The 15,210-nt window shown below is 38.1% G+C and overlaps 1 protein-coding gene across 3 annotated transcripts in view; it reads right to left on the bottom strand.

The window, feature by feature from the left end:
• Window positions 1-15,210, bottom strand: part of DNAJC2 (DnaJ heat shock protein family (Hsp40) member C2) — a 37,796-nt gene that overhangs the window by 3,038 nt on the left and 19,548 nt on the right. For all 3 annotated transcript variants that reach the window (XM_070369660.1, XM_005895249.3, XM_070369661.1), the window contains exons 7-16: window positions 14,510-14,590; window positions 13,545-13,610; window positions 13,141-13,232; window positions 12,942-13,063; window positions 12,402-12,551; window positions 5,026-5,114; window positions 4,882-4,951; window positions 3,125-3,309; window positions 2,372-2,472; window positions 2,141-2,248 (exon numbers count right to left, since the gene is read on the bottom strand). In XM_070369660.1, the coding sequence (XP_070225761.1) occupies window positions 2,141-2,248; window positions 2,372-2,472; window positions 3,125-3,309; window positions 4,882-4,951; window positions 5,026-5,114; window positions 12,402-12,551; window positions 12,942-13,063; window positions 13,141-13,232; window positions 13,545-13,610; window positions 14,510-14,590 (1,064 nt within the window). The remainder of the gene's footprint in view (window positions 1-2,140; window positions 2,249-2,371; window positions 2,473-3,124; window positions 3,310-4,881; window positions 4,952-5,025; window positions 5,115-12,401; window positions 12,552-12,941; window positions 13,064-13,140; window positions 13,233-13,544; window positions 13,611-14,509; window positions 14,591-15,210) is intronic.

Genomic DNA, 15,210 nt, shown 5'->3' with positions numbered 1-15,210 from the left:
TCTGTTGTTTTCCTCTATTTCTTTGCATTGATCGCTGAAGAAGGCTTTATTATCTCTTCCTGCTATTCTTTGGAACTCTGCATTCAGATGTTCATATCTTTCCTTTTTTCCTTTGCTTTTCACTTCTCTTCTTTTCACAGCTATTTGTAAGGCCTCCCCAGACAGCCATAGCTTAAGTTATTTCAGACCATGCAATGAGAACACAGCGGCACCTATACTGCCAGTAATGAGACTACTACTTCAAATGGTATCCAGGGGTGAAGTCTGGAAATCTAAGTTCTTTCCCAATTAAAAAATACACATAGGCACAGTGAACAAGTTAAAAAACAACATACCTCAAAACAAGGCAGAGAACTTCCATTTAAAGACAGATTAGACAGATTAAAGACTGCTGGTATTTTTGAAGTCAGCTTTTAAGTTCCAGAAAACCCTTAAGTGGAATTTTATTAGTTTGAAGACCCATTTGTCATCATAGATTTAACTCACTTTCTCTCTCTTGGAAAAAAGATGGAACTGGCATGTAATTATTATCTGCTATTATTATCCATGTATTGGGTTGGCCAAAAAGTTCATTTGGGTTTTTTTAACATTTTCTGGAAAAACCTGAATGAACTTTTTGGCCAACCTAGTACTTCACAATACCAAAATGAATGCAATGTAAAATTACCATGAGAAATCACCATTCCAAAAAATGCAGCCAGCTTGGTGTTTACTGGTACAGTTGGAGAGAGGCGGGCCTACCCATTAAATCCATAGAAGAGATAAAGGAGTCGGGCCCAAGTACCACATCACTGCCAATCACTCCTGCCCTCACAGGGTCTCCCACTTGCCAGAAAACAACCATCAGTGCCTGCCTCAAGCATGTAAATTAGAACCGTAAGAAAGGGCTGAGAATAACAGTAATATCTGAACATGTCTGCATTTTGTGGAGGGCATAGGGAAAAGAGCATTATCTCCTTTAGACGTGCCCTCCAAGTGTCCTGATATGTCCACTTTGTTACTTATCTTTCTTGTGCTCAATTGCTCAGTGGTTTCTGACCTTTTGTGGCCCCATGGACTGTAGCCTGTCAGGCTCATCTGTCCATGGAATTTTCCAGGCAAGAATACTGGAGTAGTTGCCACTTGTACTCCAGGTAACATTCTTAAAAGAGCCGAAATAACACTCAGCCTAGACAAAAGTCACCCTTGATTTTGCAAATGCAACAAGCAAACACAATGATTTTTTACTCTTTATAGAACATTCTAAGTCTCTTCTATTAAAATATTTTCAAATTGAAATACAGGATAATAAATCAGACTAAGAATATAGGAAAAGTGGCACTGCTAAGATAGGGACAGGAGGTCACGAAGAGTCAAAGCTGTTAGTTAATCCCAAAACAGATCTGGCACTGTGATCTGGAAAGTGTATCCAAGATTAGCTTAGTTAGGGAGAAAGGACTGGTGGCTCACAAATGCATGAAGTGAAAGAGAACTTTTCAAACTTTTGTCAACAACTCAGAGTAAGGAAAAATGTATCACATCCCGAACACATATACACATGAACAGAAGTTTCACAAATACCCACTTGTATAACAGATGTAATGCCCTCTGATATTTTCTACTCATGACCCATTAAACTGATTTCATGACCCACTTCTGAGTCATAATTTGTATTTGAAACACACTGGTCCAGAGTAATCAGAGATTAGCTAGAACACTCAAGATAATATCAGCATAACAAATTCTGTCTGCGTAACTTGTTCTGAATCATGTGATTTGTAGGCATGCTTCCCCTTAACTCCTGTCTTCGCTTAAAAACTAGGACATTTCCTTATATATAGTATGTTTTTCAAAATCAGGAAATGAACCTTGATAAAAAGTTAGTTACAGACCTTAAATTTCAATCGTCCTAATATCCTTTAATTCTGATTTGTTAAAATCCGATGAACAAAACAAACACACCCCTCCCCTCATGGCATATGAAATGGAAGAACTGCAGTTCTCAGTGGTGTTGAAGTCAAGTCAGTCCTAAAAGATTACACCTTCCAGTCCACTAAATGCTTTATTTCCCAGTCATTCTGCTTGTAGGCCCTAGATCTTGTATATTCCCAGGTAGACACAAGGTTAGCATTTTCTACTCAGAAGAATGAAATTTCATTACCTTCAAATCGTTCTGAAGGTGTTGCATTGTCTGCCTGAGGCACCACACCATGTTCTTTCTTAAATTTATCAAAAGCCTTTTTGTTTATGTCATCCTTTTGATGAGGGTCTGAGAAGGGAAAAAAAAAATTTTTAATACAGTTCATCTCAGTCTTTCATTAAATCGCATAGATTACTTTTAAAATATGTATCTCAGGTAGCAAAGAAACTCATTTGGCAAAAACTAACTCACCAAGTTTTTGAAGGCTCTTTGCTTTGCCAATAACATCTTTGGCAGTTCTCTTAACTCCAGAAGAAGAATGTATGTTCATGTAATTAGCAATAACTTCCCATCTAGAAAAATGGATATAATAATGAGAAGAAAAAAAAAAATTCAGAATGATCCTACATTTTTACTGCAGAAAGGTTAGCTATAACATCTAAAGAATTAGCTCTAAATTGGTGCTCTAATTATTACTATTGCCTGGACTTGAGTGTTTAAATCAGCTGTGTATAATCTTGGTTTCAAGTTTGTATAAAATCTTACAGATCGTGTAAAAAATCAACAGAAATAAGAGCACACATTTGTGTACACTGCCATTTGGACACATACTTTTAAGCTCCAGGTTGAGGTGGGAAGTAATACAGGAGAATTAAGACTAAAGAGAAACCATGGAACACAAAACCTAGTGCCTAGTATAAGCCACAATGGAATAGGCCAACATGACAGTCAAGGTTTATGTTTCATGATCCTTAATTTCCTGAGAAACTGATGAAGCATCCTGCTGTATATATGGATCTTTGTATGTGTGCTGGTATAAGCTGTTAAGACTAGCAAACAGGTTCAAAATGTACTCTTGCTTTTTACGTTTTCCACCGTGGCACAGAATTTAGCATCTAGACCCAAGCAAATCTTTGGAAACTTGCCGCAATATGCTGCTATTTCAGATGCTTGTCTACATAATCCTGAGGCTCCAGTGAAGAGAAGCTTCATTAGAACCAATACCTTGAATTTGTTCCAGCAGGGAAGAGATTCACAGCTTTAATGAGTAATTGCAGATCATCTTCTGACCAATGTTTACTTCCGTTTCCACCTCCGCCAGCTGACTTCTCTGCATTCTTAGATGCTTGTCGCATACGAGCCTCAGCTTCCTCTTTCTCTTTTCTAATTTGCTCATTTATTTCTTCTATCTACACAAATATCATAGGTAAGTCAGGGACTTAAAGCATCTTACTACTCTGAGTTCTCTTTCTGGATGGGCCCCTGTGGTTCTCGACCCTCAGCATCATTCAGACAAGGACCCTACATTGCCCCAGCCAGGCTGCATATCTCTGCTTCAAGGAACCAAGAACCAGCCTCAGCCTAAACTACACTGTATTCCTGTCACATGATATCTATTTGCTGTGGACTCTACTTGTCAAGTCTACAGTCAGTGGGTTACTCACCCACAAGGCAATTTCAAAGCTCTTATCTATCCTCTCTTGCAGACAGTATCATTTATTCTCTACAAAAAGGTAGCAGCACAGCAAAGTGCCCTTTGTTTAATCTTTAAGTTCTATCTTTTACACTGTCACTTCCAGTGTAGCTTCAAACATGCACAAGTGAAACAACAAAAACGAAAACATGCCTTTACTTGATGTTGCTTCTGCTATCTTGGAGTCATCTTTGACTCATTTTCCCACTTCAGTCCCTTAGAACAAGTCACCAAGTCCCAAAGATTTCAGTGATTCCCATTATTACTCATAGTCCAAGTCCTCCAAGTGAGATTCTTACACTAGTCACTTACACTCATCCAATGCCTCCTGTCTACAAATGCCAGATTAATAGCAGTGTTAACCCTGTGCTATTCAAAAGATCTGTGCTTATGCAAACTAGTCATCTTGGTATTCAAATCTTGCTTAATTTGGCTCTACTCTTCTTAACCAACTTAAATCTCCCAATCCCCGCCCCCGCCAACTTTGTACTCCTACCTGTATTTTATGGTTCATGCTGCTCCCCTGACCTTCACTTAACAATGTCGTCCTTCAAAACTGGCTCAAACCCTTCACTGAGCTTCCCTGAGCACTCCAACCTAGTGTTGGCACCTCCTCTCTAAGCTACAGACAGTATTTACTGGGTGTCCTGCATCTTTTGATCCTTAGGCCTTTTCTCTTTAGTGTAACTGTTCCTGAACTTTGTGGCAAAAATAAATAGCCTAAGACTTTCTCCACATCACCTAGGCACAGGGTTATATATAGCAGGTACTAACACTTGTTGCACTGAATTGAATTTCTGGGCCTGTTTCCTCATCTGTAAAATAAAAGGTGTAGACTAGACAGAATAAAAATCTCTTTTGGTTCTAAATGTTATTATCCTACAAAAATTTGCTCAAGGAATTAACACAATTTTTTTTTAACAGTGATTCTGAAAAATCTATGATTAATGTGCTGCTGCTGCTGCTAAGTCACTTCAGTCGTGCCCGACTCTGTGTGACCCCATAGATGGCAGCCCACCAGGCTCCCCCGTCCCTGGGATTCTCCAGGCAAGAATACTGGAGTGGGTTGCCATTTCCTTCTCCAGATTAATGTGCTAGATAACCACAAATCAAACAAATATATATGATAATAAGCATAAATACTTAAATCCAGTTTACATCAACCCAAACAGAAATGAGACACTTTCTGCCCCTACAGTAACTTCCATGTTAGGTGGGGAAATACTGAGGTGAAAGCAGTACTGAGGCAGAATTAAGTGCTAAATACAGGTAGAAGTGATATGATTACCTGTTTCTCCAGAGCAGCCTTTCCTACTTCTTTAGTAGAAGATGTGAGTGTTTCATTCAAGCACTGTAAACTTAAAAGAAAAAAGGGGATGAAACTTTATCCCAAGCCCAAGAGAAGACTTCAACAGCAGCTCTGTAGTTATACCTTGCTAATTCAAGCCGATCACAAAGTTTTTCCACTTCTTCCATCATTTTAACACGTTCTGCCTCACTGTCAGAAAAGTGATTCCAGGTCTAGAAGGAAAAACACAAACATTTTCATCTTCTATCTACTGGCACTCAAGACATCCATAAACACAATTACAAAGCTTGAAGTTTTTGAGAACTTCTTAGGTTGAACATATTGCCTTCTGACCACCACCGACGACATTCCCAGGGCACCTCCCAAGGCTCTCCCTGGCCAGCCAGCAATAAAGCGGCATCAGCAAGGATGGAGCAAAACAGAAACGTGATGGTGCAGAGGACCTCTGGATGTTATAAAACAATGATTCCCCACAGAACCACTGAAGAATCAAGAAACTCTTTACAACAAAATCCCTTTGTTAGGCTACCTGTTCTATCTAGTGTGTGCGCCAAACTATAAAAAAATAATGTGTTAAGAAATAGGAAGGCCAGCAACACCTGTTGACTAGAGATGATACCTAGAATGGAATGTCATGATGTGCCTGGATGAACAAGAATCGGAAAGTACTTCTCATGCTTCTTTAAACTGCCGCTGACAAATCTCCCATTCCTCGCTTTTCCTTGCTCCCTTACTCCATGCAACCTGGTGCTAAGGTTCCAACGCTTCTTTTACTGGGACACTTCCCTAGGCTTCCGCTTCCTCTCAGTTCAGTCACTTAGTCATGTACAACTCTCTGTGACCTCATGGACTGCAGCACGCCAGGCTTCCCTGTCGATCACCAACTCCTGGACCTTACTCAACTCATGTCCATCAAATTGGTGATGCCATCCAACCATCTCATCCTCTGTTGTCCCCTTCTCCTCCTGCCTTCAGTCCTTCCCAGCATCAGGGCCTTTCCCAATGAGTCAGTTCTTCGTATCAGGTGGCTGAAGTATTGGAGCTTCAGCCTCAGCGTCTGTCCTTCCAATGAACATTCAGGACTGATTTCCTTTAGGATTGACTGGTTGGATCTCCTTGCAGTCCAAAGGACTCTCAAGAGTCTTCTCCAACACCACAGTTCAAAAGCATCAATTCTTTGGCGCTCAGCTTTCTTTATAGTCCAACTCTCACAACCAAACGTGACTACTGGAAAAATCATAGCTTTGACTAGATGGACCTTTGCTGGCAAAGTAATGTTTCTGCATTTTATTTTTTTGCTTGAGAAAAGTAACTTTAATATTATTAATATCTGGACTGTGGTATACAAAATTGACATTCTCAGAGTAAAATTTAAAATGGCCAGAGTAATGTTACAAAAACTTCTCTAGAAATAACATAGTTCTATGAAGTTTACAGAGTTCTTGGAAGACTCTGCAGACAATGGACAAAATCTTTCCAGTCAGTTTTTGGAGCATGTGGAGAAAGAAAATAGCTTGTGTGGCTCTGCAGCTAATTCCAGAGCAGAGTCAGTGCATAGCAAAGCATGTCTCAGTGTGGATCTTTCTGAGGAAGATGATGAGCCAGAAGTAGTTAATGTGAAAATCAGAAGAAAAGCCAGACGAATTGATTCAGATGATGAAGATGAACATACTTTTAAAGATACTTCAAGCACAAACCCATTCAACACATCTCCCTTCCCATTTTTATCTGTAAAACAATTTGATGCCTCAACTCCCAAAAATGACATCAGTCTACCTGAAAGGTTCTTTTCACCTAAAATATCTGACAGTATAAGTAAGTCTGTAAACTCTAGAAGATCCCTGGCTTCTAGGAGGTCTCTTATTAATGTGGTTTTAGACCACGTGGAAGATATGTTTCTGCATTTTAATATGCTGTCTAAGTTGGTCATAGCTTTTTTTCCAAGGAGCAAGCATCTTTTAATTTCATGGCTGCAATCACCATCTGCAGTGATTTTGGAGCCCAAGAAAATAAAGTCTGTCACTGTTTCCGTTGTTTCCCTATCTATTTGCCATGAAGTAATGAGACTGGATGCCATGATCTGAATGCTGAGTTTTAAGCCAACTTTTTCACTCTCCTCTTTCATTTTCATCAAGAGGCTCTTCAGTTCCTCTTGGCTTTCTCCCTTAAGAGTGGTATCATCTGCATATGTCAGTTATTGGTATTTCTCCTGGCAATCTTGATTCCAGCTTGTGCTTCACCCAGCCTGGCATTTTGCATGACGTACTCCGCATATAACTTAAATAAGCAAGGTGACAATATATAGCCTTGATGTACTCCTTTCCCAATTTGGAACCAGGTCTGTTGTTCCATGTCTGGTTCTAACTATTGCTTCTTGACCTGCATGCCGTTTTCTCAGGAGGCAGGTAAGATGGTCTGGTATTCCCATCTCTTTTAAGAATGTTCCAGTTTGCTGTGATCCACACCGTCAAGGGCTTTGGCATAGTCAGTAAACAGAAGTAGATGTCTTTCTGGAACTCTCTTGCTTTTTCTATGATCCAACAGATGTTGGCAATTTGATCTTTGGTTCCTCTGCCTTTTCTAAATCCAGCTTGAACATCTGGAAGTTCTTGGTTCATGTTCCGTTGTAGCATCGCTTGGAGAATTTGGAGCATTACTTTGCTAGCGTGTGAGATGAGTGCAGTTGTGTGGTTGTTTGAACATTCTTTCGCACTGCCTTTCTTTGGGATTGAAATGAAAACTGGCCTTTTCCAGTCCTGTGGCCACTGCTGAGTTTTCCAAATTTGCTGGCATATTGAGTGCAGCACTTTCACAGCATCATCTTTTAGGATTTAAAATAGCTCAGCTGGAAATCCATCACCTACACTAGCTTTGTTCGTAGTGATGCTTCCTAAGGCCACTTGACTTCACTTTCCAGGATGTCTGGCTCTAGGTGAGTGATCACACTATAGTGATTATCTGGGTCATGAAGATCTTTTTTGTATACTTCTGTGTATTTTTGCCACTTTTCTTAATATCTTCTGCTTCCCTTAGGTCCATACCGTTTCTGTCCTTTATTGTGCCCATCTTTGCATGAAGTGTTTCCTTGGTATCTCTAATTTTCTTGAAGAGATCTCTAGTCTTTCCCATTCTATTGTTTTCCTCTCTTTCTTTGCATTGATCACTAAGGAAGGCTTTCTTATCTCTCCTTGCTGTTTAGAACTCTGCATTCAGATGGGTATATCTTTCCTTTTCCCCTTTGCCTTTCGCTTCTCTTCTTTTCTCAGCTATTTGTAAGGCCTCCTCAGACAACCATTTTACCTTTTCTTTTTCTTGGGGATGGTCCTGATCACTGCTTTCTGTACAATGTTATGAACCTCTCTGTCCATAGTTCTTCAGGCACTCTATCAGATCTAATCCCTTGAATCTATTTGTCACATCCACTGTATAATCGTAAAGGATTTGATTTAGATCATACCTGAATGGTCTAGTGGTTTTCCCTGTGTGTGTACAGCTGCTCAGTCGTGTCTGACTCTTCGTGATCCCATGGACTATAGCTCACCAGGTTCCTCTGTCTGTGGGATTCTCCAGGCAAGAATACTGGAGTGGGTTGCCATTTCCTTCTCCATTTAAGTGTGAATTGTGCAATAAGGAATTCATGATCTGATCCACAGTCAGCTCTGAGTCTTTTTTTCACTGACCATATAGACCTTCTCCATCTTCGGCTGCAAGGAATATAATCAATCTGATTTTGGTATTGACCATATGGTTATGTACATGTGTAGAGATGTCTCTTGTGTTGTTGGAAGATAGTGTTTGCTATGACCAGTGCATTCTCTTGGCAAAACTCTGTTAGCCTTTGCCCTGCTTCATTTTGTACTCCAAGGCCAAACTTGCCTGGCACTTCAGGTACCTCTTGACTTCCTACTTTTGTATTTCAGTTCCCTATGATGCAAAGGCCATCTTTTTTGGATGTTAGCTCTAGAAGCTCTTGTAAGTCATCATAGAACTGTTAAACTTTAGATTCTTTGGCATTAGCGGTTGGGGCTTAGACTTAGATTACTGTGATACTGAATGGTTTGCCTTGGAAACAGAGATCATTCTGTCATTTTTGAGACTGAACCCAAGTACTGCATTTTGGTCTCTTTTGTTGACTATGACTGTGAGGGTTAGTCTATTTCTTCTAAGGGATTCTTGCCCACAGCAGTAGATATAATAGTCACCTGAATTAAATTCACCCTTTCCCATCCATTTTATTTAGTTCACTGATTCCTAAAATGTTGACATTCACTCTTGCCATCTCTTGTTTGACCACTTTCAATCTACCTTAATTCATGAACCTAACATTCCAGGTTCCTATGCAGTATTGTTCTTTACTGCATCGGACTTTACTTCCAACACCAGTCACATCCACAACTGGGTGGTGTTTTTTCGCTTTGGCTCTATCTCTTCAGTCTTTCTGGAGTTATTTCTCTGCTCTTCTCCAGTAGCATATTGGGCACCTACTGACCTGGGGAGTTCATCTTTCAGGGTGGTATCTTTTTGCCTTTTCATATCGTTCATGGGCTTCTCAAGGCAAGAACACTGAAGTGGTTTGCCACTCCCTTCTCCAGTGGAACACGTTTTGTTAGAACTCTCCATCATGACGTGTCCATCTTGGTTGCCCCTACAAGGCATGGCTCATAGTTTCACTGAGTTAGACAAGGCCATGGTCCATGTGATCAGTTTGGTTAATTTTCTGTGATCATGGTTTTTATTCTGTCTTCCCTCTGGTGAATAAGGATAAGAGGCTTACGAAGAAAGCTTTCTGACAGGAGACTGACTTGGGGCAGGGCAGGGGGAGACAACTGGGTCTGGTTCTGATGGGCGGGGCTATGCTCAGTCAATTTTTAATCCAATTTTCTGTTGATGGGCGGGACTGTGTTTCCTCCCTGTTGTTTGTTCCCTCCCTTCAAATGGCAACCCACTCCAGTATTCTTGCCTGGAAAATCCCATGGACGGAGAAGCCTGGTAGGCTATAGCCCATGGAGTTGCAAAGAGTTGGACACAACTGAGCGACTTCACTTTCACTTTCTTCCTTAACACCACCTGTTTGGTACTTTCTCAACCTAGTACTCATCTTTAAGTATTTCAATTGCCTGTTTTCTTATCATTCTCCATCATTAACTAGTGGATCTTGAAAGCAAAGACTGTGTTATCATTAACATCAGTGCTCCTGTATCCATACCTTAAGTATTGGTGATTGCCAGGGTCTGATCTCTGTACTTCTTTATTCTTTCTCCCTGGGAGTCTCATCTACTCTCCACTGACATGTGGATGACTCTGTGATGATCCTGCTAAACATCAGACTTGTACCTCAAAATCACCTACTGAGTATCTTCATCTAAGCATGCCCGAAACTGAAATAATTTTTCCTAACCCGTTTCCTCTTCCTTTGTTTTCTATTTCACTGAGTAATATTATAAACCATCTAATATTCCACTCAAGAAACCAGAACATGTATTAACCCTTATACTTCCTCCAACTTAGAATCAGTATTGATACCCAACAGGCAACAGCAGATCTTACCTCCTAAACGTTGGTTCATGTCATCTACCTTTGTCTGTTTCCACCATCTCTACCAGTTTAAGGCCCAGCCTCTCACCTGGATTATGCAAAAGACTTTTGTCTCTTGGCCTCTTGTGTTCTCTTGGCATCCTGAGCAAAACTGACTCAGGTCAGATTTAGACTAACAATGGCCTTTAAGACCCAACCTCTCCTTCAGCTACCTGTGGTTCATCAAACCTCTTGTATGGATGTGTCAGTGCTCCTTGATCTCTCTCATCTAATCCCATATATACACTGCTTCACCTGACTAAATCCCACTAGATTCAAATATCCTTCCTTAACCACCTGTTTGGTACTTTTTCAACCTGGTATTCATGTTGAAGTATTTCAATTGCCTGTTTTCTTGTCATTCTCCATCATTAACTAGTGGATTCCTGAAAGCAAAGACTGTGTTTTCATTATATCAACATCAGTTGTAACTGCTTGGCACATACTTAGTGCCTATCAGATATCTGATGAGTGAATAAAAGAATTTACGCTGGAAAGGAGCAATGATATAAAGTTACCAAAGGCCAGAACTTTAACCCTCTTTTATGTACCATCTCTAAGAACTTTTTAAATTTTCTATTTTCTAACTAACTTTTAAAGTTTTTGATTCAGTTCTCCTTATGCCAAATCTAACAAGTGCTACATGTGAATGATCTCATCTTCATAACTCTTTCTAGGTATTATTTCAGTTACTGTAAAAATGAGGAAATTGAGACACAAATAGGTTGAGGGAACCTCCTGAGAACCACAGCCAGGACATAGGAAGTAGAGAATGACTTCAAATCTAAGCTGCTAGCCCTGAGCCCATGTTCTCAGTAACTATAATACACTGCATTCTTCTCAATATAATTTTCTAGGTGAAATCTGAGGGAAATATTTCATTTTTTCTATTTAGATTTTCCACTTGTCAAAAGTCTGAAGAGACAGATTGTATTTTTATTAAATGCCTTTCAAAGCCTAGTGATGGGGCAGTTTTAATTTCAATTTTATTAAGTGAAGATTTAAGATGCCATATATTAGAATACATATTCTAGTGTCTGGAGCCTCTGGACAGTTACATGAAAGAGTTTTCTGTACATAGTAAGCATGAACATATTTGCTGAATTAAACTACAATGGTGTAGTATATGGTGTGGCAATCTCTAGCTTGGAATTTCATTAATTTATCCATTTTATGCTGTGTGATATAAAATAATACTGGCCTCTAACTTTACCAGTTTAAAACGTAAGACTGTCTCTTGGACAAAACTACATTTGAAAACTTTTGGGCCTTTTTAGTTAATATTTTTAGTAAGATCTATTTGAACACAAACTACCAGCATTGAACTAAATAATATCCCTTTATTTAGACAAAAATGAAAGCTTTTAGATCCTTCAAAGCAACCCATGTTTAACTTCTTAAAGAACTTTTTCTGTGATAAAAATTAATTTACACTATTAAAGAAGCAACCAGACAAAACCAATTTGTGGTGCGTTCTTAGAATAAATGATCTGATATCTCCAACTGGGAGAAGGAGGCGAGATAGTGATGGTAGGGGACCTGTGACAGACACAACCAGGAGATACACAGCTGACACTGTTGCTCTTATTTAGATCCTAATTTGAACAATTCAAGTATAAAAAGATGTTAAGATAATCAAGAAGATCTGAATATGGGACATGTATTAAAATAATAAGCTTTTTTCTTTCTGAAGGTTTAAAATGGCAAGATGGTTATTTTAAAAACAAACAAAACACGACCCTATCAGAGTTGCATACTGAATATGCATGTGTGAAATTTTTAAAAAGTGAATTTTAAAACATTTATGTTTTGAGATAAAATGCAGAGAGTAGTTTAATTATATTTTTATCATAATGAAATATTTTTAAGTTTAAACAGAAATCTGATTTACTTGTATGTAGTGCTTGTTCAGTCAGTCAACGTACCTTGCATAAGTTTCGAAGTTTTTGCCTTTCCTTCTTAATGGCTTTTTTCTGGATATCTTTTTCCTTCTTTGCCAATAATGCTTGTTGTCTAACTTCCTCTTCTTCTTTCTCCTTTGCTAACCGAGCAGCTTCTAATTCAGCTTGTCTTTGCTTTAATAAAATTATTTAGTAATAAAATTAGAATTCTTAAATGCTCTATAACCTTACTAAAAAAACACAATTTTTAGTAACTTATATTACAGAAAGGTAAACATCAACTTATCAAAGACTGAAGGAAAAGCAGATGGTAAAGTTCTACAAAAATTTGTAGAAATGTAAAACAGACATATTAGAAATAAGTGTAGTGTTAAGAAATTATATGACTTCATATTTTTGCCCAGTAAGAATCTGGTGGTAAAGAAGATCCTTCTGTCAACTGTGCTAAGTGTCATGATTCATTCATAGAAGCACCTAGTTCTCTACTGACAGTGTTTAAAACAGATCTGAAGATTGACAATATTATGAACATTTAAAGTCCAACTTTATCAAATGTCATCTTACTTTCTCTTTAGCCTCTTGCTCCTTTCGTTTTGCGTCTGCTTTTGCTTTCTTTTCTGCTTCTTTCTTGGCTTTTTCCTCTTCCTTAAATTTTTTTATCCTTGGGTCACAGCTATATGCATTATCTACCAAAAAAAAGTTAAATCTTTTGAATGTCAAACATTTAATTAAAGAACTCTAAAAATTCATTAGTTAAACTTACCAACTAATGTTCTTATTCTGTTCATTTCTTCTTTTTTCCTTTGGGCCCTTGTTGCTCTGTTCTGCTTTTCAATCCATCTCCTTTCGTCACGGCTATTAAATAGGAAATATTGGAAACAAACTATTGCTTATAGATGGTATGATAAGAAAATTAATGCTTTATAAATAAAACTAGTTAAGCAACCAGAAGAAAAAGAATTTGCTGACTTGAGCTTTATTGACAATTTCATAATCATATTTAGCACTATTAAGCTTAACTTGTGAGATGGGATCTCAAAATATCAAAAAACTTATTTAAAATGGATACACAGAAAAATGTGAAAGAAAATACACATGGTGCATTTTTATATCATAACAAATACCAAATAACCAAATAAATGTCTTATCAATGATTTACATACATACCATTCTGCTTTTTCTTTTTCTTCTTCATCTAAATAAGAAAATTCTCTCCAAGAATCAAAATTATACCTAATATAAATAGAAATAAAATAAAGTCAAGCCTAAACAAATGAAAAATATCTTCCTTTTAAAATTAAGTTAGGAGCATTAAATTTTAAGAAACTTTAATGACAAGTGGATGAGTCTAATAGATCCCTCCCCTCTTTTCTGATACTGAAATCACACTGTACTCAAGTCTTTCTCTTCTTCTTTTTAAAATGATGCTGTATTCGGAATGGAAGTCTAAAATACTTATCAGCCTTAAATCAAAATACAGCTTCCTGCTATCTCTTCTGAATATCAGGTTTTACGCTTGACTGGGACTTGGTACAAGTTGTCCCTGCCTTCACCTCCACTAGTTTGTCAAGTTTTAAGGTCATCTAGTAATGGTCACTTTACCTGGTTTGTATTCTCCGAAGGTAAGAGCAACTACAACTGACAGAGCTAAATTTGTCGTTTCTGTTTTACAGTGATTTTATTTTCATATTTACCAGATACTTAATGAGAAAATATAGCACACATAATATAAAAGTAGAAAATGAGTAATATGTATTAAAATTAATGAACCAGTTAGAGACCGCAGTCTTCCTTTGTCATATATTCAAATAACTTTAAAAAATAAATGAAAAATTATTTTTTACTGAATTCAAATGACTCCTTAGTTTTCATTTTTTTATTGCTATAGTGTGCTTGACATCTAGAAATCTGGTTGATAGAGATTGAAAAAACAACCATAATAGCCTAAATATTACACAGAAGATAATACAGCATTCTGTGGAAATTTTGATTTCTTAAGAGAGTCCTCCTTTTGTTCAGTGAAGGTTCTGTGATTTTCCCACCTATCAATTAATTTATAAAAGTCAATCAAGTACTTATTGAATGCTTTTCTTAAAAAATGAAAGCACTGGAGAAACAATGTATTCACTCACCAGAAAGAATAAAATGCATCTACATCTTCAAATGATGAATTCATATCACCAAGTTTAGGGACATTTTTTTTATTTGACCACCTGAAATATTGAAAAAAGGAAAAGCTAAAAACATTTTGTACAAACGTTCAACAACTGATTTGTTAAAAAAGTTTTTATCAGTCCCTTACAATCTCCCTGCCCTACGTCCTCCATGACTAAGAGACAGAGCAGAGGGATCAGGAGTGCTGTGATGAGCAATACAGGTGCAGTAAAGGGAGGGCAAGGGGAGGATGGGGGTGCAGAAGAAAACAATGGAACAGTGTTCTAACTCTCAGCTTATCTTTAGTTTTGTAAATTACAAGGTTGTGGAAGATGCCAGGATGGCCAGGAAAAACAGACTCTAGCACCATGTTTCAAGCTCACTTAGTCCTGCAGTACAGGCAGTACAGAAGTGACCTGCAGGCTGAGCCTTTTAAGAAACGTGAATCCTCGGAGGGAATAGATTTCCACCTCCTCATCTCTATCACCTCCCCCTTAATCAGACTTGTAAGTTTAGCACTTCACCCACCATCTCTGAATGGATCCTGAGACTGCTGTTGACCTGTTTTTCCAACTTGATGCACTGTTCCACACACACATGAATACAATACACTAATTTTTTTTTACAACCTTAATTTTTTTTTTTTAAACCACAAAACAAAGGTAAGGAGAAGGGCGTA

The sequence above is a fragment of the Bos mutus genome, chromosome 4 (genome assembly GCF_027580195.1).
Source record: "Bos mutus isolate GX-2022 chromosome 4, NWIPB_WYAK_1.1, whole genome shotgun sequence".
NCBI classification, from domain to species: Eukaryota; Metazoa; Chordata; class Mammalia; order Artiodactyla; family Bovidae; genus Bos; species Bos mutus.
Note: the sequence above shows the minus strand (reverse complement) of the source record. Positions and strands in the feature narration are given on the sequence as shown.